This window comes from Thermobia domestica, chromosome 8 (genome assembly GCF_964235325.1).
Source record: "Thermobia domestica chromosome 8, izTheDome1.hap1.1, whole genome shotgun sequence".
In the NCBI taxonomy this organism is placed as follows: Eukaryota; Metazoa; Arthropoda; class Insecta; order Zygentoma; family Lepismatidae; genus Thermobia; species Thermobia domestica.
The window spans coordinates 29,957,439-29,983,600 of NC_137461.1; the positions used below are offsets into that span (position 1 = coordinate 29,957,439).

The 26,162-nt window shown below is 35.1% G+C and overlaps 1 protein-coding gene across 2 annotated transcripts in view; it reads right to left on the minus strand.

The window, feature by feature from the left end:
- Positions 1–26,162, minus strand: part of LOC145692820 (uncharacterized) — a 65,448-nt gene that overhangs the window by 20,733 nt on the left and 18,553 nt on the right. For both annotated transcript variants that reach the window (XM_081768310.1, XM_081768311.1), the window contains exons 3-4: positions 19,216–19,433; positions 5,717–5,796 (exon numbers count right to left, since the gene is read on the minus strand). In XM_081768310.1, the coding sequence (XP_081624436.1) occupies positions 5,717–5,796; positions 19,216–19,433 (298 nt within the window). The remainder of the gene's footprint in view (positions 1–5,716; positions 5,797–19,215; positions 19,434–26,162) is intronic.

A 26,162-nucleotide genomic window follows, 5' to 3' on the forward strand; every position in this document is an offset into this window, starting at 1 on the left:
ACCAAATATTTGAAGAATACTAGGAAGTAAGATACATAATTATAATAACTCATACAAAAACTCCAAGGCTAACGAGAGGTTTTCTAAACATCCTATATTTAATCTGACAATACTGATATTTTATCTTTCCTCTGCAAACTCTTGTCAATTTACTAGGAAAAGAGTTAAAACTACACCAATTTCGGTAAAATATAAAACAAAAAGTTAAAAAAGTATGGGAAAACACATGAACGTGTTCGTCCAAAATTAAATGAAATGATCCTAGATCCAATTTATCTGGAACGAAAAGAGAGTTGCCAAGATCGGCAAAAGAATAGTTTACATCTATGTGTTATGTTTGTTTCAGCTGTTTACTTTAATAAACCTATTTATCAATTACCCATGTTTTGTCCAAATTACCCTGATCAATGTTACACTTTAATAAACTTATTTATCAATGTATGCCATGTTTTATCCAAATTATCCTGATCAATGGTACACTTTAATAAACCTATTTATCAATGCATACCGTGCTTTGACCAAATTACCCTGATCAATGTTACACTTTAATAAACCTATTTATCTTGTATGCCATGTTTTGTCCAAATTGCCCTAATCAGTGTTACGTTTTCAATTTTTTAGTTTAATAAAAAATGTTTCAAATACGTTTCTTTCTATTCTTCGTTGGACATTCAGTAGGACATAGAATTTCTTCTATTAACTCTAAACAAGTATCTTTATACGCGTTAGTGTGTGGTTTTCTTTTAACTTCTTTATATTTTACTTCTGTTTCTAATTCTTCGAAAACTTCACAGAGGGCAGAAATGTTAGTATACATCAAACTAAACTTTTGGTGAATTTCAAGATTATATATATAAACTTGAAATTCTGTAAGACATCCTCACTATGCTAACTGACTACAATAAATTTAATTATCTAACAATAGATTGTGTTTTTCCAATATTAAAATTTCACATAAATTATTATCATGCTTACAAAACGCTCTAAAACAAATTGAATAATGGAATAAAAATTGTGAAAAATGACAATTAAATATATAACTAACTTTACAACAATCATACCAAATTATGCTGCACATCGTGTCTGCGATTTAAAAAAAAAAAAAAAAAAAAAAAAAAAAAACATCAGTCGAAATGTAGTTTGCAAGTTTGATTATATATTAAAATAACCAAGTAAAACATAAATTTAAACAACTTAATGAGTAAGACAAATACAGAAAATTATTCTGTGCCAAATATACTCATTTCCCGCATCTCCACCTACTGTGTAGTATGGTATATTTAATGCACGTTACTGCAAAGATAAAGAAACCATGTCTCCACGTTCATCGCGTAATTTTTGTTTAGAATTAAACAAACTGTACACAAACAATCGGAAATTGATAATCAGGGACACATTCGGAAGAAAAAGGGAGCTTTCAAGTCACACTGCCTCTTCCCATCAAAATACAGACCGTCGAAAAGGTCAGAAACGATTTTTAAAATATTACAGACACAAACAATTAAATTTTGGAAATATTCAATGAAAATGATTTTTTTTTTCACTTCCCACACCTACGGTTGCAATACACCACCATTGTGTTGTAAACATAGGAACAAAGATCAATATCTGCAGTTTAGACTCTTCCATTATTTTGCTTGTTAATTGTCATCTTATGAAAAAATCTGTTTGTTTCAGTCCAAAGTCTCAAGCATATTACCAAAATTAAAAGAATGACAAAACATAATGAAAAATTACCGAAGCTTACCGAAAATGACAAAAAATATTACCGAAGCTTAGGCAAAAATTATAAACAAGAATCTTAGGAAAACTAAAAATGGATCAAAACGTTGATCTTGGCCAATAATTAGGTTTTGAATCAGAATCATACTGAGTTAAGTGATAACTTGAGTTTGGCTACACTATACGTTAATTCTCCGGATATAGTTCCTACAAGAAAATTTTTGATTGAAATATTTGGTCTAGGAATTAATTCGTGCGGTTGGTACGCACACATTGAAGCTGTAGTACAAACACAAAATACATAAATACCTTAAGAAAAATATTGTCCATCGCTAGCCACCACTTTCGCCCATCTGTCAGGCAATGTACGGATTCCGTGGCGAAAGAAGTCCTCATCCTTGGAAGCGATCCAGTCAGAGACCCATGTTTCGATATCTTCTGAAGAAGTAAACCGCTGTCCAATCAAATCGTTGTTCATGCAATCGAAGAAGTAGTAGTCCGAAGGAGCAACGTCTGGTGAATACGGCGGGTGGGGTAAAACTTCCCATCCGACATTTTCTAAATAGGTTTTGACCGGTTTTGCGACATGTGGGCGAGCGTTATCATGTTGAACAATAAGTTTATCATGTCTGTTCTCCCATTCTGGTCGTGTTCTGGCCAGAGCTTGCTTCAAACACATTAATTGTCGTCGATAACGTTCTCCATTCATAGTTTCACCCGGTTGCAGCAGCTCATAGTACACCACACCTTTCATATCCCACCATATGCACAGCATAACATTTGCACAGTGAATATCTCGTTTTGGTTGTGATGGACCTGGTTCACCTGGTTTCACCCAGGCCTTTTTTCGTTTAGGGTTCTCGTAATGGATCCACTTCTCATCACCCGTAATAATTCGATGCAGAAACCCCTTTCTGCTCTGTCGTTGAAGCAGCAATTCGCAAATGGTTTTTCGTCTTTCAACGTCTCTGTCTTTCAATTCATGTGGAACCCAATGTGACATCTTTTGAATCATTCCCATGGCTTTCAAGCGTTTGGAGACTGTTGTTTGATCAACGCCTAATGCTGCTGCAAGTTGTTCCTGCGTTTGACACGAATCCTGCTCGAGCAATGCTGTCAATTCTTCGTCTTGAAATTTTTTTGGCTGTCCAGCTCGCTCTTGGTCTGCCAAGCCGAAATCACCACTTCTAAACCGTGCAAACCACTTCTGACACGTTCGCTCAGCTAGAGCATGGTCACCATACACTTCCACCAAAATACGATGACTTTTAGTCGCACTTTTCTGCATGTTAAAGTAATGCAGCAGGACACCCCGCAAAAACACTTTATCAGGCACAAATTGCGCCATGTTCACTTAACTACAAACTGGTGTTGTTGACGCTTTAATCCACTGCCCTATACTACGAACGATACGCGATGACAGGGGTTTGCAACACATGTGTGGATACACGGAACTGTGGGACGCTCCGTTCGTTGCGCCATCTCTTGTCCACCCGCACGAATTAATTCCTAGACCAAATATATTGGATCTTTTGATCCAAAAATTACCTAAAATCGGAAAAAAATGACCTAAAATCCGAAAATTGGCAAAATATTTAAAATAATGCACCACTTGAATATTATCATTTCTTGTTTCAGAACGAAGTGTGTATTTGATAGACGTTGTGTTTGCACTACCAGAAAAAACGTGACATTTCATCACCTTCCTCCCCTTACTCATTGCTTACCTAAGACTTACCCAATTTTTAATCCATTGCTTACTAAAAGGCCCAAAAGTCCAGATAAAGGTAGCCACTACAGCCACCGAAAAGTCAGCAATTGTATTTTAAAAACAAGAAAGCGGAATAAGCAATTACTAATATTAATACGAATATGTTCTACGCGCAATATCGAAAACCTTTTTACATGTTTACGAGAGCTTCATGCTATTTAAATAACTTTAAGTTATTTAAATACTTACTGAATCACGGTAGAAGGATATATATATTATCGATAGACTCCTGTTCCAAAGAATGTAACAATTTCTTCTACAATTAAATTTCTTTATAATATATATAGAAATGAAGCGCTAAATTAAAGGAACATATCCTTCGTACTGGGCAAATGGATGGGTATTATTTCAATACTTCGTAAAGAAATTACATGAAACCAAAGATTTCAATCACAATCGAAGACAGAAGTAGGGGAAATTTGTATCAAGAGATTAAAATTGGTATTCCAATATCTAATAATTTTTAGGATAAGAAGAGTATCAAAAATATAATTTCAAACAAACCCTAGTGTCTTAATGAAGAAATAACTTTCAAAGAAGTACAAAGCTTACTATATATATAATTAAATGAATCTAGAAGTGTATAAGGGTATTAGTAAAGCAAAGAGAAATATATAGATACATTGATAAAATTACATTACACCTCCTGAACTCCACAAAGAAAAATACAAATCTAGATTATGAAACTGACATAAAGTTGAAAATTAAAATTTTACACAAATCAAAATCCAAATTGAAAGATATTTGTTTTTAAATTTTATTACATACTATCAAGAAAGCTGTCGTTAAATTTAGATCAAAGTAATTCACATAAAAGTTAATATACCGCTATTAGATGTTTCTCACCAAAAAATACAAATATTTATTTCGACTAATTGGAAACAATTCTTAAGAAAGCACGGTCTGGCAACTATAGTTTCATTATTTTATTTATTATTTTTATTTCTTATGGCTTCCTGGCTGTGTTTAGGTTTCACAATCATAATGATCATGTAAATCTCCTAATTGTAACATTTTCTCATAGTTTTCTATTACTTTGTATTACACTGATGCTTAAAACAAACCTACGCTCTTAAATTTATGAATTCTATACTTACTTTTTTTTTATTCTTTTTATGAAATATAAAGAATAAGGAAGTAAGGAGCTGCAAAAAACTCAGTGACGGAATTGGAAGTGTTTGTTTATAAATTTTATAATGTATTCCGCGGGCTGCACAGTGCAAGTAACAGAATGTTTAATGTTGAACAGCAATACTTTTACAATCGAGTCGTTCAATTCCAAAATGTCTCTCGTCCACTTTTCTGGAATGTATTTTTTTTCGTGAATTTTGCTTTGCTAATACCTAATTTCAGCTGATTTATCCCATTTAAACGTTCCGGTATATATTTTAGTTTACAAAACTTATTTTATTCGTTTTCAGATGCACTAATTAAGATGGAAAAAAGAATATATAGGATATCCTGGAAGGAATTTAAAATGGTCAAGAGACGTTTTGGAAACGGGCAACAATTTACATTGGAGTGTACGCTATTTGGGTCACTGATTAAGACAATAGATTTTTATACCATATTTGGCGCGTAGATCACATTATAAGAAGTGACAACAGCTAGTCCTTCATTCTTTATCCAAAAGATAAACCAACTACCGATTACATTCGGTAAGCCCTTTCACCTTCCTTCGATGGCAATTTCGAAGTTGAGGACGAAAAGGAAATTAGATCATAAGCAAATGAGAAAAGAAAGAAAATTAAAACATGAGCAAATAAGAAAGGAAAGAAGTTATAACATGAGAAAGTGAGATTAGAAAGAAAATTAAAATATGAATAAATGGGAAAGGAAACAAATGTCAAAGCATGAGCATATGAGAACAGAAAAATAAATTAAAGCATGATTAAATGAGAACAGAAAGAAAATTAAAGTATGATCAAATGAGAACGGAGAGAAAGTTATAAAGTATGAGCAAATGTGAAAATAAAGAAAATTACAACACGAACAAAACTACCATAAAGTGTAAAGATAGCTTGTTTAATGATAAGAACAAACCTGTTTCTGAAACAAAGGTAGGGGAACCCTACTTCAAAAAGAGGAAGGTGGGAAACCTTACCGAACATTTTTCAGTTTTTTTTTTAAAAGCAAAGAGATGGGTGACACCTTCTTAATTTTCACAACGAAGTTTAGTAAATTTAGTGAATAATATAGGTAAGACAAGTTATTTTTACGTACTTCTCTATTTCATCTAAATTTATTAGTTCCTCATTTGCATCAAAACCTGTTTTCGATGCCTCTGAACATGCAGGAGAAACCTATAGAAAAGAAAAAAATATCAACTTAAGGTACCAATATTTATTTATACGTTGACATCCTAAATTAAGTTGACAAATATCGAGAAAGACAAAACGAAAACAATAACAAAATACGTGCAGATTAAGAAGTTACTAAAAATAGATTAATTAAAGCTATCAGACACATATTCATGAAAGACTTGCTTACTGGGTTGAAGAATATTTTAGAATTGGTATTTTGGTTACTCGTTTATTGCAGGGTTACCATATTTCATGAAGTAAAGAAAGAAAAAATGACAAAAACATTTATTTACAAAATGTGAGCAAGTATAAATGCCGTTTTATCTTTTAAATGGCGTTTTCTTTAATGCTCTATAGACTATCGAAGATATTTTAAACACTAAAGTTATGTAGGCGCATAAGAGGATGATTCAGATTAACAAAAAATTGCCCTTACCATTAAATCCTCCCGTGGGTAAACTAAAGCCCTCTTGCAAAGCGTAACATACCTGCCTCCAGTATCCCCTCAAAAAATTAGAATACCAACTTTAAAAGTTATTTTGTTGATCCATAAATAGGTGAGGTATTTATCTTGCCCAATCTGAATGTGACTTCACATATATAGGTCAAACAAAACACAATATTAACACCCGAATTAAAGGACATATTAGACAAGCAAAAAGGTCACATATAAGAAGACATATCGGGATTGTTGCTTCACTTGAAACAACATACACACAATATAAAACAGGTTAATATGATAGGTTCAGCAAATACAAGAAAACAACGGGTAGTTTAAAGAATCAGTCTTTATTCATAAATATAAACCGTCTTTAAATCTGAATTTTGGCAATATTGATAAAATATGGTTATTTACCTTTGATTTATGTATTTTTTTAGATGTGGCAATATAGTGACGTAACATAGACAACGCGCTTTCTTCAATTCAGCTCATTCTTTTGTACTGCGCTCTGCTCGTGGTTTTCTTTAGCACCTACTTCTTACGTTACATTTAATTGGTGGTATTTATTCTTTTTTCCATCCATTTTTCTCTCATCCATTTTTATCCTTGTTATCTTACCAGTGAAGACGGAACTAGCTTGTCGTTCCAATACATTTGGAGAGCATTTAGTTTTCCCATGGCAGGATTTATTGGTAAATAATCAATTTTTTTTTCCTAATATTTTATACACCTTTAACATGTAGCGCTATACCCAGCCAGCGCTTATGACGTTAGTGTCTCTTATACACAATCACTTTGCTTCCCAGTATTGAAATGAAATGAAATCTTTAAGTTTTACGTCCCACGGTTATGCCGGTTAGGCTAAAGGAGACGGTGATTATGAGAGATGAGTGAAATGGTGGAAGGAAGAAAGTAGGAGGAAACGGGAGAACCCCGAGAAAACCCACGAGCACGGTGTTTGTCCACCACAAAGTTTGCTTCCCAGTATTATTAACAGAGAATCACATGCTGTGCTGCGTACAATTAACGACGACTTCAGACTTCCGTTGTAATCGCTAAACACAATATTTGCAGGGGCCGCGGTGTCTCAGTAGTAGAGCGTTCACCTCTGGTGCATGGGATCCCGGGTTTAAACCCTGCTCCCCCCAAGTGAACACTGTGGTGGACAAACACCGTGTGCGATGGTTTCCTCGGAATTCTTCCGTTTCCTCCCACTTTCTTCATTCCACCATTTCATTCATTTCTCATCATCACTATCTCCTTTAGCCTAGCCGACATAAACGTGGGGCGTAAAACTCAAAGATTTAATTTCATTTCAATTTACAATATTTGCATGAATTGAGTTGTTGAAACTTTTTTTTTTTTTTTTTCAACTTTCGATTTGTTTCTCTAATTGATAGACAATCCGAACAATTTCATTGCGAGAGAAAATATGCCCGAACACTTATTTTAGTCTTAACAAGAATGCCACACTCGGGTAAAAGAGGACATATGGTAACCTTGCTTTACTATAATTGTCGTCATAGTTTATAACTACGAAAAGAAAGAGAAATGTCATATGTAAAGTATATTTTAGATTAAATATATTGGTTTCTTTCCTGTTAGCTTAAAAATTTAACGTAGAGTAATTTTATAACGTTTTTCTGGACATCAAGCTCTTGCTTTTCTTAAATGAGAATTAATTTAAAGCAGACCTAGTGTAATTAAAATATACTTGAAAAATGCTAGGCATGTAAGAATCCAGCAGAAAAAAAGGATTGCATGGACTTTCTTGTATAAAAAGTGCAGGTAGACATCCTGGTCACTGAAGTGTCAATGACATTATAATGAGGGCACTCATTTCAGCAGGTATACTGGCAATAAGAGAGCAAAATGGATGTAGTAGAACAGATGATAAAAGCCCAGATGGTATGACCTTAATACCTTAGAAGAGAGGCAAATCATTGATTTGGGATTTTACATGCACAGATACTTTCGCCCCTTCCAACCTTCCTTTCTCCTCACTCCAAGCAAGCAATGTAGCCAGTCGAAAGGAAACAGAAAAAAGAAGAAAATACAGAAACCTAATAAAGAAGTACCAATTTGTAACCACTGCTAATGAATCCAGTGGACCGTGAGGCAAAGAAGTCGTCAACAGTAAGTAGATAAACGCTTCAGATATTTATCCGATGATAGAGCAAGCACCTTCTTAATTCAAAGAATAAATATTGTCTATTTTTGCAAATACTTTCCAAGTATTGTTTATAGTTACGGGCAAAAGTGCTATTTTGAAGGCACAAGCACTTAAGAAGAAGAAGAAGAAGAAAGATATAAAGAAACAATTTAAATGTTGGTATCTTATTAAAAAAATACTTTGTTAATTTGGTTGCTATGACGACTTGTTTATAATTTTTATGTCGTTGCTATGGCAATGTAAAAAAGATATAAAGAACAGAACAAAGTGCCATATTGTGTAGATTGATTGTATGATATTGTAATGTAACAATACGATATATTTTGAAAGTGAATATATATGTTCTAAAGTGAATAACTGTGTCGTGCAATCCAGAATAATTTCGTAGTCCGTATAAATATACATTAGAATCAGGGAAAGTAACGTAATCAAAAATAATTAACGTTACACACTGCCATTGAATCCAGTGGACCGTGGCGCAAAGAAGGTGTCAACAGGAAATAGGTAACGTATCACATATTTATCCGGTGATGATAGAGCAAGCACCTTCCTAATTTAAAGAATAAATATGGCAGTACAAAGAGGTAATGTTGCCTCCATATTAGGAACCATACCAGCAGGTAAAGAATTAGACGAGATTTTTCTGCTTTGAAACACCTTCCATCATGTTATCAATAAAAATTTTGTCTGCTAGAAGAAGTAGTTTGATTTGTGTGATTATAATTCTAAAATTATATTAAAGTTAAAAAAAGAAAAGAAAAAGAAAAAAAAACACTTGCTTATTGCCTGTGTGTTGCATCTCTAAAGAAACGTTAAGGAGTATTATACCGGATGCTTTTAAGATCTTTATATTTTTTAAAGAGAGAATAAATAAGTTAACATGACTAAAAAATAGTTCAAGTATAGTTGTACCATAAATCATCCTGGTTATTAAATAATAATAGTGTCAAAAAATACACTTGAAAAAATTACTATTTCAAAATAGAATATTTTGACGTATAAAGATTTGAATTCAGTGTCAATCAGCTGTCAAGTATCCCATCCCAAGATTTGATCAAATTTTTGCTCCTCTCTATTAACGAAGATACCATTTCTGAAAGACATTTGTAAAATATTATTTTAATATCCAAATAAATATTTTAAAAGACCAGAAAACTTTTTTTTTTTTTTTTAATTTTTAATTTTTAGAGACTCTAAAATGTTTCTTAATTTTTGTTTTGATACTACGTTTGCCATGTCTATTTTATTCCCTTATAGTCACAAATAATATTTGGAATGTCAATTGGCATATCTTTTTCAATTATGTAATTTTTGTATCCTGTTAAGAATACAACTCCATGGAGGAATACCAAATCGTTTCTTGAGCTAGTTTCACAATTTTCATTAAGGTAAACTAAAGGTTATAAGAACCACTTACTGTAAGTAGGACATAAACTAAAAGTACTCTGCCTAGTATACTCTGTTTTGCAGATTTTATGTTTACATTTGCGCAAGCAGCATTCTAGAATTAAATGGAATATTCCGTCTTCCGAGTCAATCAATGTGACGATTCAATTTGTAGGTCTGGTTAAAAGTTTTTCTCTTTCTTTTTCTTCTTTGTCGATCTCTTCTTCCCCTTATAGCTAACTATATTTTGTCTTTATGCTGTGTTTTTCATGTTTTTTTTTTTTAATATTACAATTTGCTGTATTGTATTGTGTTGTATTTATTTCGTCCTTCTTTCATACATTTAGCACTGTATTACAATGCACATGAAGTGGACACGTCATTTATATATATATATATATATATATATATATATATATATATATATATATATATAAACACAAAAATAAAAGAAAATAATAATGTAAAAAAAAAATTACACACATTAAGTTAATAATTGTGCCTTACATCTTGCATGATATTATTATTAAAATCAAAGTTGAAGTAAGTAATTATTTCTTGCAGTGTATGTAGAAGTCCTCACACATATATTTAATGTTAGAAACAAGTAATGACAAGTACGTCATCTAAAACTTTAATGTAGTTAGCAATTCACATATTTTTCTACCGAGTAAAAGCAGTGTTGTAATAAATATTTCTGTCAGTTCTTTTTCAAATTTAGCAACGGAGTCCTGAGTCTTTATATCTTTAGCAAGTTTATTGTAAGGCATGATACCGGCGTATTTACATCCTTTTTCCATATAATACAGTACTGTGTTATACAAAGAGAACTTTCGTTTGTTTCTTGTATCATGATTATGTTGTTGTTCTACTCGCGTAAGGACACACTGTGGGTATCTCTTTACAAATATCACTAAAATTTAAGAGATGGAAACAGGTAACTGGAAAAGTACATGAAATTTTAAATGAGGAGTTGGATGGAAAAGTGGCTGAAACTTTTATTAGAATCGATATAGAAAAATCGGACAAAATTAGTTCTTTGTGTTGCCACCTTTAGGCCTATGGCCTTTTTAAAATTTAATTTAATTTTATATTATTTTTTACCCTGAAATACACAACTTTGCCATTCAACAGGTCATGGTTTCAAGTTCACGGAAATGACTTAATCTTATTGTGTAAATAAATAAATAAATAAATAAATAAATAAATTGCCATCCAACGCCTCGATTATTGGTTTTCATTAATCTTTCGGTTTATCAGTTGCCATCCTCCTTATTATTCGTTTCTGTATTATTCCGCATTTCTGTATTTAATGTTTTGTTACAAAGTAAGAAATGGATAAATGATATAACTTGTGTATGAGTAAATCAGAGAGTTTTCGCAGAAAACTTTCAATGAAAAAGTGTACTTTGCTCCTTGCATAGTTATACAAATAATATCAGTATTCAACAATATTATTAACCGTTATTATGTTATTCGTTAATAGTAGAGGGGAATAAGATTTCCTCTTCTTTCCTGACTTTCTCTAACATCAATATAACTTCTTATTGACTTTTTCTTGTCGGTCTCCTCCTCTCCTTATAACTGCTCATACCTCATCTTTATGTTCTGTTATTTTTGATACTACAATGTAATGTTTAGTTACCAAGTAAGAAATACACAAAGCTTCGAACAAACGTTTATATTGTATTTTAATATTCTTGTTCCAATTTCTGTTGTTTTAATCTTACCTGTTGACTGTAACAGTATACGTAGTTTACGTATTTGGATTACATAGAATTACAACTGAATGTTCAGTTACATATTAACATCTCGGCTGATACAAACTACTTACGAAATTAACACCTTACATTTTAAATACTACAGCTGGTAGTCTCTATTTTTTTCTTTCTTTCTTTTTTCTCTCTCAGCTTTTGCACTGTTTTAATGTCAATGTTTAATTCCATGGAATGTGCTCGTTTCTTTATAAAACTGCTACATAATATTACAAATAATTTTACTTGTATTTAACTTTCCTTCGCAGTTCTTGTACTTTGTTTTCAATGCCTAATTGCATGGAGTCTGCTCTCAATTTATCTAAAATATCACTTAATTTAACAGTTCTACTTTGGTCTGGGCCTTCCTAGTGACGGTATGACTTTAACATTTCTTTTGAGCAGTTTGGCCCCAGGGCTATCAATGGTACTCCTTTTCCGAGGCTGAGCCAACCTCAAGAACTTACGGTCTAGGTGAAAAACTTCTTCTACATCCATCTGGAATTGAACACGGATCGCGGGATTGGCGATTGTCACTCTACTGACTGAGCTACAAGCCAGCCCATCTCAATTTATCTAGTAATTTTAAGGTATATATATATATATATATATATATGCATTTTCTATCTACTAGCAGCCTGCTGTAGTCTATGGTCTATTCAGTTACGTAAAATATATATTTGATTGTTTCCTAATTTTAAATGACTATTTATATGCTTCTCTGACTTTCTCTGAGCAAAGTTGTTTCCCTGACTTTCCAGGTCTGTAGAAACCATGGATAATAAATTTTGAGTATTGAAAACCTAGATAATAAATGTCGAGTACTCATTAACATATATATATATATATATATATATATATATATATATCAAATTCAGGGGAGCAGGATGGCATTTTCCACATGCTCCTTCTGAATGACGTCCCTCATTTCTGTGTTTATATATTTCTTGTAACCGAACTAGCGTCTCCTTGTATCTGGAGTCTATTAATTAATTCACACTTTTGTCAATCAGTGATTTCAAATACAAATTTAAAAAATAATTATATTTTTAAATGAATCCCAAATGTAATTTTTACCGATCTTAAAAATGTCACTATATACTATATTTGTACTGACGAAGCCATTGTGTATAAAACAGATTCAACTGAATAATAAAGAATAAATTTATTAAAATGATTTACAGAGAAATTATTGTTTAATAAATCCTTTCATGAAGATGGAAATCTAGGAGTTTAAGAGGGCTTTGTTGTGTGTATCTCATTTAATGTACTTTATCTGTGACATACTGTGCATTGTTTACATGAAAGCATAGTGTTTACTTTAAACTATTAATTTTGCCAATAAAATGAAAAATATACTTCATTATGAAATACACGCGAAAACACTTGAAAGATACAAAGCACAACATCGATAAAGTAAAAGTAATTAAAAAAAATTAAAAAATTAAAAAATTAAAAAATCGCAGAAAGAGACATTCGAGACCTTTTTTATTCAAACGGAGAAATTAACCCTTTCCGGATCCAGGCTTTTTGGGCTGTTTTTTAGACTTTCAGTCAAGCAGTTACTGTATCGTCACTATTTATCCTAGGATCATGGTTCATACCTCATTCTCTTCAGAATAAAGCTGGCTTTCAAATGGTACCACTTGCATGCTCATACCATATACCGGAAGCGGGGAAAAAATGTCAAAGTGAAAGTTTCGGAGGGAAAATTTTTTTCTCGAACTTTGGCCCCCCTGGACCTCCCCTGTGTGAACGTAGCCATCTAAAAAAAAAAATCTGAGAAATAGTACTTGGTATACTGAACGAGTGTGCCAAATTTCAAGTTTCTATCTTGAATAGTAAGGGAGGGAGAAATTTTATCAAAATTTCCCACAATGCCCCAAATTACCACAAAACACTATGATCTCAGGGAAAAAAATTCCTGAGACATTCCTAATTACCCTAGGGTCATGTGTCGCCCATATTCTTTTCTGAATAGAACTGCCTTTCAGGCGGTACCATTCACATGTCTCCATCATGTATCTAAGGCGGGAAATTCCAGAAAAAGGGGATTTTTTGGTCTAAAAATACCTTTTTTCAACTTTTAGACCCTCTGGACCCCCCTGTTTTAACGCAGAAATCTGAAAAAAATCCGTTAAATACCACTCGGTGGACTGAATGTTTGTGCACAATTTCAATCTTCTAGGTGCAAAAATAGACCCGCCAGAAAAAAAACAGAAATTTCCCCATGTTACCCTATACAGAAGTATAGTTTGAAAAAAATTCACTGAGACGTCCCTAATTACCCTAGAATAATAATTCGACCGTCATTCTTTTCAGAATGGAACTGCCTTTCAGACGGTATGACTCACGTGTCTCCATCATGTATGTGAGGCGGGAAAATCCTGAAAAACGGGATTTTTTGGTCTAAAAATCCCTTTTTTCAGTTTTTTCCCCTCTGGACCCCTCTGTTTTAATGCAGAGATCTGAAAAAATCTGATAAATACTACTAGGTAGGCTGAATGTTTGTGCACAATTTCAATCTACTAGGTGCAAAAGTAAGCCCGCCAAAAAAAATATACCCACCATGTCCCATTTTTCCCTATATAGAAGTATATTTTTCAAAAAATCCCTGAGACGTCCCTAATTACCCTCAGACAATGATTCGACCGTCATTCTCTTCAGAATAGAACTGGCTTTTAGACGGTATGACTCAAGTGTCCCCATCATGTATGTAGGCGGGAAAATGACGAAAAACCGGATTTTGGGGGTAAAAAATATCCCTTTTTTCACTCCTTTGCCCCTCTGGTTCCCCCCTGTTTTAGCACTGACATCGGAACAAAAAATCTGGTAAATACTACTCGGTGGACTGAATGTTTGTGCAAAATTTCAATCTTCTACGTAGAAAAATAAGCCCGCCAAAAAATATTGAACATACGCTTAGAAAATGAGAAAAGAAATTTTTGACTTATGACGTCATCACCTCCTATGTCTGGAAGCTGGACGGTCTGAAACCATACGTAATGTCTTCTACAAGGCCTGTGGACTTGGAAAACAAAAAAAAGCCCGGACGAAAAAGCTCAAATAGAAGAGAAATAACGCAATGTACCATGAAAAATGCGTATGGTACAAATTGTACCATAGAATCCCGAAGGGGTTAAATTAAATTCCAACACGATCACTCTGGATAGAAATTGGAATAAAATCGGTGATACCTTCACTATCGTTAACAACCACAGAATAAGAAACACAAAGATTTAAGTAAATATATAATATGAAGCCAGAGTTTCAATGGAACTGTAAGAACAATATTTCAACATAAAATAGCATTTACTAATGATATTACATAATCACTGAAGTAAAAGAAAACTCCCGTACAAGAGTTCTTTTTTCCTCTATGTTTGATGGTATTATGAATATTGTAATGACACAAAGAGGTAATATAATTCCCAAATTAAATACGTTTTTTCTTCATTTTTAAGGAGAAAGACTCTACCCATGAAAACAAAGAAGTACTTCCATGTAACAAAAAGTACAACATGGTTTCTTTATAATATTAAAGGCATCCGAAAGCATCCTTCGTTGCAAATAGCACCAAAATAGAGGAGCGACGACCAACAACTCGCAAATGAGCGTCATAAATGAGCGGAAGATTCAAAAAATCTGTTGACTTGTACAATGAAAGTGCGAGAGATTTCCCCAAAGCACAGGAAGGATTGCATACACTTATTTTAAGTATACCACGTATCTGTTTGACCTTTCACACCTTGTGTACACGCAGAATACATTGATGCTTGTGAAAATTGTAAGAGCAAAATGGAATGATGGGATTATGGTACGTCTAAACTCAGAGGATTTATACGACAGAGCATGACGTGCGAACGATTATAATTTCAGCGGAATAGTGCATGCATGGGTCCACTAGCGCCCTCGGTAGTCCCCAGAGTAAAGCCGAGAGAAAGCAGTTTACATAGCACTCAGGTAGTGAATTATAGATAAGCAAACAATAACCTTGTGGACAGGTATCACTATGCTTCGTTTACGTCAAAGGGCGAAATATAAATAAACGATAGTATTTGAACAGGAGCCCTACGGAAGGTATCTTATCATACAGCAGAATTTGTGCAGCATACAGAGCATGGCGAAACAACAGTTATGCGTGTGTGTGAAGCAACGGATGAAAAATCATAAGCAACGACGATCAGGCGAGATAATAGACATCTCCGAATGATTGCGATAGACACTAGAATATCGTCCTGTTATCTTGACGCTGGTTGATAGACATCTTGTCCGCATTGCCGTGATGGACACTAGAGAGTCATCCACAGTATTATCTTGACTCTGGATGATAGACATCTTGTCCGCATTGTCGTGATGGACACTAGAGAGTCGTCCACAGTATTATCTTGACTCTGGATGATAGAAATCTTGTCCGCATTGTCGTGATGGACACTAGAGAGTCGTCCACAGTATTATCTTGACTGGATGATAGACATCTTGTCCGCATTGTCGTGATGGACACTAGAAAGTCGTCCACAGTATTATCTTGACACTGGATGATAAACATCTTGTCCGCCTTACAGTGATGGATACTACAGCTTCGGATAAACACACTAATGTGCAGGGATGGTTCGCTGGCATTAGCTGAACGCTAGAAGATCAGCACGTATGTCTTTATGTCGGTCTCAACTTTAAACAATGGTGGTGGCGGATCCGACTGTAAACAGATCCTTTATCATGTAGCCTCGCTTAGAAGAGACGTTCAATTCCAATCAAGCAATCAACAAGAGGCCGAGGACAACTTCGGATGCCGTATTTGAGCAATGCCTGGTCACATGCATCCCGAAACCTACTCTGAAGAACAACGGGTACCGTTGCTTCTTTAGCTTTTCGGTCATATGTGGGATAAAAAGATTGGTATACACCTGGTTCATCACAGCTTTCCAACATGGATAATAGGGAAAACAATGGAACAGAATCCAGGATACAGATATGAGATATTTAAGAAATATTGTCGAAAAGACATGATGAAAAGATTGAAAAGGAAATGAATTCAACAAATAAGTAACCATTAGTGTGGACATGTAGAAAGAAAGAAGAACGCCTACAGCAAGAAAGTGGCCATAAAGAAAAACCCAGGAATACATGGAATTAAGAAATGCTATAGAAAAGGGGGAAATAAAATAGGAAAAGTCCAAGAGAAAGAATGGTGGAGTAAAACAAGTTGAGATATTTTATAAAGGGTGTCCCATAAAGTACGCAACGTTTGAAATACCCGTCATTTCTGTTCTGGCAGCATTGAACATTATGCGAATTTCATCTGTTGTCTTTGTGGTTATTAGTCACGGAGCGCCGAACAGCGCATGACCGTCATCTGTTTTCTGTACGGGCAGGAATAGAACGCTTCACGACGGAACAGTGTGTCGTCATAGTGTAATCTAATTACATACAAATATGGTGAATACTGAGAATTCCCACCCGTTCAGAAAACAGATGACAATCTTGCGCTATTTGGTACCTTGTGACTACTAACCACAAAGACAATAGATGAAAATCGTAAAACGTCTAATTCTACCAACTTACTAGAACAGAACTGATGGACATGTCAAAACATGACACCCTCTACATGGAGGAAACAGAAATTTATGCTGATGATAATCCACAAATATGTGCTTGTATAATACTTTAAACTTCTTAATATACAGAGTGTCCTAGAAGTCCGTGTGACCCTGGTTTGAGTATCACTGAGAGCAATACGTCAATGTAATTTTAGTTCTTATTTATTTAGTACGTATTATAGTCGAATATTTTGTATACGAACCATGTATCCAGTAGATCTGTATGTGCTTCATCATACTGTGCACATATAGAGATATATGTGTCTCCATGTTATCCTTGCCCATCTGAGGACTGAATGCTCTACGTGACCTTGAACGTAGGGATACCAAATAATGCTGTCTGTGGCCATGAAAGCTGTGGTATCAATACCAGAACTAAAATTACATTGTTCTCTATGATACTCAATAGTGTAGGCCGAAAAAAAAAAATCATTTTTTCTTCCAGATGTAATACCGAGGAAAAGTTGAGAATGGAAGAGACTAAAAAGTGGGAAAAATTACACTTTTACGATAATTTTTAACATTTTAAAATTAATTTCTTCCCGAATGTAATAGCGCAAATTCTTATGTACTAAAACTACAGAAAATAACATTTAAATATTATTTAAATCTGTCAACATCTTCTGGTCACGCATTGCCCTCAAATTTGACTCAATTTTCAAACAAAATTTACAAATAAAGTGGATCACATTTTAAGAAAATAAAAAATTCTAACAACTTACATTTTTTTCTTTATTGAATATAAGTTTAAATGTTTAAAAACAAAGTATTTTAGACCATTAGTAAAATTTATAAACAGAATATTTATTGACAAAACTAAATGTTCGTGTGAAGAAAGTCCAAGCCAAGAAACTCACGTTGAACAATTTCATTCATTCTTAGCTAAGAATACTTTGAAATCTGATTTACGGACTAAGTTAGGCATGGTGGTCATTGACTCAAGTGAGTTACAACGAGCGCCTGAATTTCTTAGAATTGACAGCCGTTGCACGAGCGGAATACCTTTATCGATTGGAACAATTCTTTTTTTCTAAATTATTATTGGTTCGAGTAAGATTCGACTAGAGCTATTACATTTAAATATTGACAAGTGAAGTCACATAAAACATTATCATAGAATGTGTATTTTTTCCAAATTTCGGCAAATTTTAGAGCACATGCGTGACCAGAAGATATAAACCGATTTTATTTATTTATTTTTCTTCCTTTTTAGCCTCCCCACTTTGCAACTTTTCCGTGGTATTACGACTTGATTTTTTTTTTCTATTTTTTTATTTTTTTCGGTTCACCCTAATACTCAACCTAGAAGTACGGGCACTTTTCAGGAACACTATACATCAGCCTTTCCCAGCCTTTTCCACACTGTAGACCCCTTTAGAGCCGAGTCTACAATACATGTGAAGGACCCTTTGCAATATATACGGTTAGTATTCAATATATATATACACGTGGCGACGTCATCTGAAAGAAGAAAAGTGAGATAAAAGAAAAGACAAACAAGAAAGGATAGTGCAACATTTTTTTATAGCACAAAATGGACGAAGCTGAAAACACTTTTCTTTTCTTTCGTGGTCAAACATATATTGACAGAACAGAGTGGCAAAAACAGCTCCAAGAAATGGACAAACTACTTGGCGAGCAACATAAAAGCAATATATATTTTAGTTATTATACATATATATGTATGTTAGAGTGGCATTTCTCGCCACTATGAGTGCCTTTCTCAGATTGGCTTGGCTGACTCCCTGAGATCGTCTTGCGGACCCCAGGTTGGGAAAGGCTGCTATACATGATACACTCTGATATTTGATAAGAAATATAACTACAAGGATTTCAATGAAAAAGTTTTGCCTCATTGAGTTGAGTTGATTTTAGTTTAGCGTCCCTTTCAGCAGCGAGGCTATATGAGACGTGGACCTACTGATTAACATGTAATCCGAAACACATGAGCTCCCGTTGGAATCAAAAGTGTTGCCTCCGAGAATACTCTTAATCATCTTCTATCCCAACCACACAAAATGCGTTCCCATAAAATAATATGAACTGCAAGAAACCAACACTTACTGCTCTTTCATCCCTTTCTCTTGAAGACGAACTTCCAGTATCGAAAGAATAGTTTGGATTTACTTTCGATTGTCTTTCCTTGTGTTCATGCATTGGTAACCGCATCTTCTGGACATTATGTGACTTTCTGTCCATTCTACGAGTAGATGTTCTCGGATCTATTTCACACATTTGATGGTAAAATTCATTTTGGGTCCTCAACTGCCTTAGTTTCTTCTCTGGAATAAAGATTAATTAATTAATTAAATGAAAAAGCACGGTATTTTTAACAGTCAGAAATTTTTCATAGACTCACTTAAATTAATTTGAATTAATATTTATTAACTGCCTTCCGCGGACTAGTATTAGTTCGTTGATTATATTCAATAGTTAGTTTGTTGATACGGAGTGTAATGTTCCTTTTCAACACCAGGTAGGGTCACAACTAGAGGGAAGAAAGCGGTTTAAATGATTGGAGGGGTGCCTAAAAGGGCAACACACACATACATATCTATATATACAGGGTGCATCATTTACAATGTCCAACCGTGATAATGGAAAAACCAAAAGAGAGAAAAAAGCGAAACTTTGCACGAAACAACTACAAGAAGGGGGGCATATTTTCACTTGTTAAATAGAAACACCCAACAAACAGTGTTGCCAACCCAATATAAATTTATGTGTTTTTCAAATGGTACTACGTCAGATTATTACATGTTTCAAATTAACGTGTCACACGAAAACTTAAAATGCCACATTTATTATTCAGTGTTGCAAACTAGGAATGTTATATTATCACAAACACCCAAAGTTTGGAAGCTTCTATCACACATATAGCATAAAGGAGATGAACAGGATAATGCACATCGAAAGTACCTTAGCGTTGGATCATGGTGTGACTTGTTTCGAATGAACAGGAACGAAGTTATACGAATGTTGAAAGTTTGAATGTTTTTGAAAGGGTTTATTTCGAAAACATTCTTAGTTAAGTATAATACCTAGTTACTTGTATCGTTTGCAATTTTGCCGCTTACAGCACTTCGATATCTCAAACCGTTCCAGAGATATGATAAACATTGATAAAGTTCGCTACATTGCTGAAAATGGCGTATTTGGGCAAATATTTAAAATGATTGTTATTTTCCTTCTCTTCTATAATATTATAGCAAAAACTTTTAGTAGTTGGAATTACAAGAAGTTCTCGCAATTACATGATTTAAGCAGTGTTACAACTATATATATATTTCGAGCGCCAAATTTCCTGTTTGCCAGGGTGACATAAACTCTAGTTGTGGTCCTGGCACCAGGACTACATGAAACATGAATTTACAGTTTTAAGTAGGATGTGAACAACTTATGCTCCTACTAGAAATCTAAGCTGGGTTTTCCGCGCTGAAAGCTTGTATGCTACCATATAATCACGAGAAAGCTTTAGATTAGATCTCACATTTATACCTACACGTTATTTCTACATCATATCTATACCAATATCTTATACATTACACCTATACCAATACATTATTTCAATATTTGTAATTCACGAGAATATTTCTGTAATTTCCTTAGGATATTCCAATTAATTTGAGATAAACACTATATGTCAATCGAGCTTAGCCTTCTATCTGAAAAAGAATTTTCATGCCTTACTTGTTTTAACTCAGAAATTTAGTAAGAAAGATAATATTTTCCTGGCTGAGAATTCCTCTTTGATGTAAAGACAAATACCTTCGATATTTTATCTTCACTATTCTTAATTATTAGTAATTAGAGCGCAATTATCGTCCATCTTGAAGTTATTTATCACATCAAACTCTTCTTCTTCTTCGAGCATACTTCATAATCCACATCAAACTTCTTCTTCGAGCATACTTCATAATTCACATCAAACTCCTCTTCTTCTTCGAGCATACTTCATAATCCACATCAAACTTCTTCTTCTTCGAGCATACTTCATAATTCACATCAAACTCTTCTTCTTCAAACATACTTCATAATTCACATCAAACTCTTCTTCTTCTTTGAGCATACTTCATAATTCACATCAAACTCCTCTTCTTCTTCGAGCATACTTCATAATCCACATCAAACTCTTCTTCTTCTTTTTTGAGCATACTTCATAACCAGTACCGGATCTAGAAGTTTCGGGCTCTCCCGCAGGTAAATTGGAAAGGGCTCCCCCTATATTCAATACTTTTTTAATAGTAGACCCTATATTCTAATGAAATATTCCTAGTGTTCTATTTGCTATTCAATGGTGGTTCAAATACGTACTTTTACTCCTCCTTGACTTCATCTTCACAAACTCCCGTATAAGATCTTTGTTTTTAATGATCGAAGCCCCCTCATGGGTTGATTGCCAACATTCCCAAATCGCTCATTCTCTCCTGTGTCACTGAATTGTTAATAGTTCTTGATCTTCTTTAAGACTGAGAATGGCCTATCAGCGGGAGCCACAGTTACGGGTAAAATCAGGAATAAAGCAAGAGTAGTTATAACTTCAGGATAACTTGGGACAATAGTATTAAACTCGACGTATAGTAATACCACCAATTCAAGAACAGTGTTTTTTTTTTTTCTTTTTTTTTTTTAAAGTTCAGTGTGAAGGGAAGTAGTTTCGGACTAGGAGGTAGAAGACCCCAGGCAGGAACATCACAAAATATACTAAGTTTCATCTTTTTAATTTGATGCGACTGGGGAGAGGGGTTTTTCTCATAAAGCTGTCAGCTTCATTTATGCGTGGTATTGGTGCCCCAGGATGGGGACCTGTTCTGTTTCTTTATGGTGTTGCAATAACTTGTCGAACGGCTAACGGAAGGCTCCAACAGGACTTTATAAAAGTCAGTCTCATTTCGGCATTCATAGGGCCTCATTCTTCATATTGTTGAAATATATTCTTACTAGGTCCAAACAGAATTTCATAATACTGTTAGTTTCATTCCAATAATGAGACCCCAAGACTACCTGGTACCTTCAATGCTGGGGGGGAGACACCGAACTCTGGGAACGGAACAAACTACAACGAGTAACTATGCTCCAACACAGAAGAAATGTTTTATCTTACTTTCCATGTTATTTTAATATTCATTATTATATATTTAGAGAGGGGCTCGGCAGGGATCACTGCCCTCCTGCCCTGGTTAGTCCGAGCCTGAAGGGAAAGTAATTCCAATGATAATGGCGGGCCAATGTCTTGCTGGTACTTCTTTGTAGTTTTTCAGCCTTAACTAAAATTTCTTCGTCTGAAAAGTTCACAAGTACTTTCGGGAATATGATTGAAAATTTATCAAGAATTGCCTGTAACGATGTGAAACGGTTCTCTATTTCATTGTACGCGATATCTAGAAGTCTATTGTAAGCCTCTGTGTCCGAAAACCGACGATATTCTACCAATTCTTCGAAAAGTTTTTTTTTTTTAATTTTATTTTTTTAATTTTTTGGGGTTGCCTCTTTTCTACGAACACAGGGTTGACTTTACACTCCGCAGCAGCAGCTGTGGCCTCTTGTTTTATTTGATGGTATTCTTCTCTCATTTTCTTCAATTTCTTTCGACTCTCTTCAAGAGTGCGTAAAGCTTTCTCAAGCTCAATTTGTTTAGTTTGGAGGAGTTACGATGCGATGTTCAGTTGTGAAAATAGTTTTGACAGCACCACAGTCAGAAACCCAAAACCGAAGAAGTCCATGACTTTCGCCAATCGCTCTGCTTCTGATATATCGTTTGCCTTCTTAGTTGTCGGTGAAAGTTTTCGAAGAGTTTTCATTATATCAACATACCTCAACCTGAAAGGCTACAATGGACTGATACCGTGAGACCCATCTGATTGGAAAAACCATTTTCAAAGTACATCTCATGCTCCTGTGAATGATGACAGAATATCACACCTATTTATACTTTGGCCAAAAAATATATACAAATCCTGGAGCGTTGTGAAGTGACTGGCAACTTCTTTTACATTTTTGACGGCATCATAAGTGACAAGGTTAAGGTTATGTACTAGGAGGTTATGTACTTTTGTTGCAAATTCGATGACGGATAGTGCGGAAAAGGTGCCACTAGTGGCACCGACCTTACTGATTTTTTATTTTTTTTTTTTTTGAACAACCCTTTACCCTGCCCCAACGGACTTAAAGTTTTTTTAAGCGTTTCGTTAGGCAACACGCACAACACAAATGACAGAAAAGCTACTTGTGGTCGATTTTAGAGTTACCTGATGGCTATAATACAATTATTTTATTAAAAGAAACTTGTTGCAATGCCAGTAAATAATTTTAAAATGTTTATGAGTCAAAGTACAGCCATATTAGCTCAGTTGTTGGAATTAATGTCCAGATTTTGTTTGGAATGCCACGTTAACGATGATTATAGGCATAGCTCTTGATATAACACGATTTGTTTTTGGCAACTCTTCGCTTGTTATATACAGCGACAGCAAATGCCATCTAGCGGCAGGCTACACAACTTCTTCGAGCGTCGTCGCAACGTCCGGCTCCATCCAGAAGATTCGCGCACCTCCCGTTCACCTCGTTGGCTCCAAAACCTACGCCCACGTTTCTAAAATATTCTCGCTCGAAGTTCGGCGGTGGTATAAATATTGGGTACTTCGGCCAACAAATCCAACAGGACAGTTTATTGCAGCTTAAGCTTTAACGGTTCTAGTTCGCTACTGTTTGTGTTAAGACAGAGAGTTTGTACATTGTACCAAAAGTTACAGTCTTCTTAGTGCGATACGATTCAGAGACATTTTGTATATTTTGGTTTCCAAGTTTGGAAGCAATGGAAAGCAAGATGAAGAAAAATCCTCATAGCAGACCAACGCGGGAAAGTGTGAAACGAGGCTTATTTGGCACTCTAAGTGAAATGAGTGAAGTGCAGTTACCCACGTACGTTGACGTTATGTGACATTATCATTGGTTTCGAAGTGGTTTAAGTGGTGACGAAAGTGTAACTAAATTACCAGTGACTGACATGTGTAATCTAATTGGACAAAGAGTTGTTGTACATATTTGGCAAAAAGCAAGCATTCCTGTGGTTTCAGAAAAGAGAGTTTTTGACATGCTGAAAACATTTTGTAATAAGTGTCGCACCAAAGAAAAATATTTCAGTCGACAAGGACAAGAAGCAACACTTCGTGCAGGTTTTGTTGCATACGCGGAAAAATCTCTTTTTGGTATTGCGTCTTGCAAATGTAAAACCGCCGAAGATTGCAACTGTGAGAGGACATGCAAGATTCCAAAGGGAGAATTCAAGTTTCTTTTGGACCAGAGAACATCACGGAAAATGAGCATTGGTAACATTTACGTCCGAACAAGCAAATCTCTGTCAAAGATGTTTTCCCGTAAAGTGAGCAGATTTAAGGGGCAGACAACCAAGAAAGACGCTGGAAATGTTGAAGCAAGTCCATCAGCTAGTGGGATTAGGCATAGGCACAGGTCAAAGATACTGGCGTCGTCAGGGGAATCCAGCGAAGCTGTTGAATCGGGAAGCACGTCGGGATCTGACTTCGAGGCGCGACCAAGAAGGAAACATAGTCTAAAGCACATCTGTCTTCAAAATACAGCGGAGGCAGCGTTTAGAACTGGAGCTTCAGACAGACAGGTTGCTTTGATCGCTTCTGCCGTACTTCAGGACGCGAGACTCATACCGCCAAAATACAAAAATCTTGTTGTTGACAGATCTAAGGTACGAAGAGGAAAAGATAAACTGGGTGAGAAGATCCAGAAAGAAAAGGCTCACCTAGGCCGAGCAATTACAATTATCTACTTCGACGGAAAAAAAATGATGCAACTCTAGTGCAAGAAAAAATTAACGGCAAACTACGAAGACGAGAGGTTACAGAAAAGCATATCACAGTTCCATCGGAGCCCGCTTCAGAATACTTGGGTCATGCCACACCTAGGTCAGGCACTGGCAAGGATATTGCCGACTCCATATTGGAGCTTTTAGAGAAGAACTATACGACGTGTCAAGTCTTGAGGCAGTCGGCAGCGATGGTGAAGTCACGAACACAGATGGGATAATGGCGTAATAAGTCAGATTCAAAGGTTCCTAGGAAAGGAACTGCAGCATCTCATTTGCCTTCTTCATACCAACGAGTTGCCATTTCGACACCTGGTTACCGAATTGGATGGTGGGACGACCGACCCAACGCTTTTTCCGGCCCCATCGGAAAGAAATTAAAGGATTGTAAACGTTCACCGATCGTCTCCTTTACACCCATTCCCGTTGAATGGGTGTCTGAAATGGAAAACCAGATGGTTTAAGCAGCGACCAGAGTTATCTCTTTGAAATTTGTAAGGCTGTTGCTACAGGAATGTGTACTACCGATCTAGCAAACAGAAAACCAGGACCATTATCACATTCACGATGGCTTACATTGGCCTGTAGGATGCTTCGCCACTACATCAGTACTGATAAACCTAGTTCAAGTTTGTGTCTACTTTGCCAGTACATTGTTGAAGTATACGCTCCCGTCTGGTTTTCAATACGGCGAAATCCTTCGTGCAAAATAGGCACCATGCATCTGTTTAGCATAGTTAAGCTATCACGTTTTCTGCCAGAAAATCTACAACACATAGTTCATTCTGTTCTACAAACAAACGGATACTACGCTCATCATGAAAACCTGCTGATAGCGATGACAATAGATGAAAATCCGCATATTCGAATGTTATGCTGGAGAAGGATAAAAAAAAGTGCCGCAGCGAGAAGACTCCGAGATCAAGCCGTCCATGTGACTTCATTGTTCCGAAATTAAACTTTACAGCTGAAAATTACTACGACATGAATAATTGGCTATGGACCTTTAAAATTCATATTTTCATGTTTTCCGCAGCATATAACTCCGAAAGGAAGCATTTGTGCACGCACCCAGGTTGGTCTATACCTTTTGTCTTATCTTGGTGTCAGGAATAATCTCAGAAATGTTGTCGGTCTTGTTTTGAAACGCCCTGTATATATATGTAGGGTATTT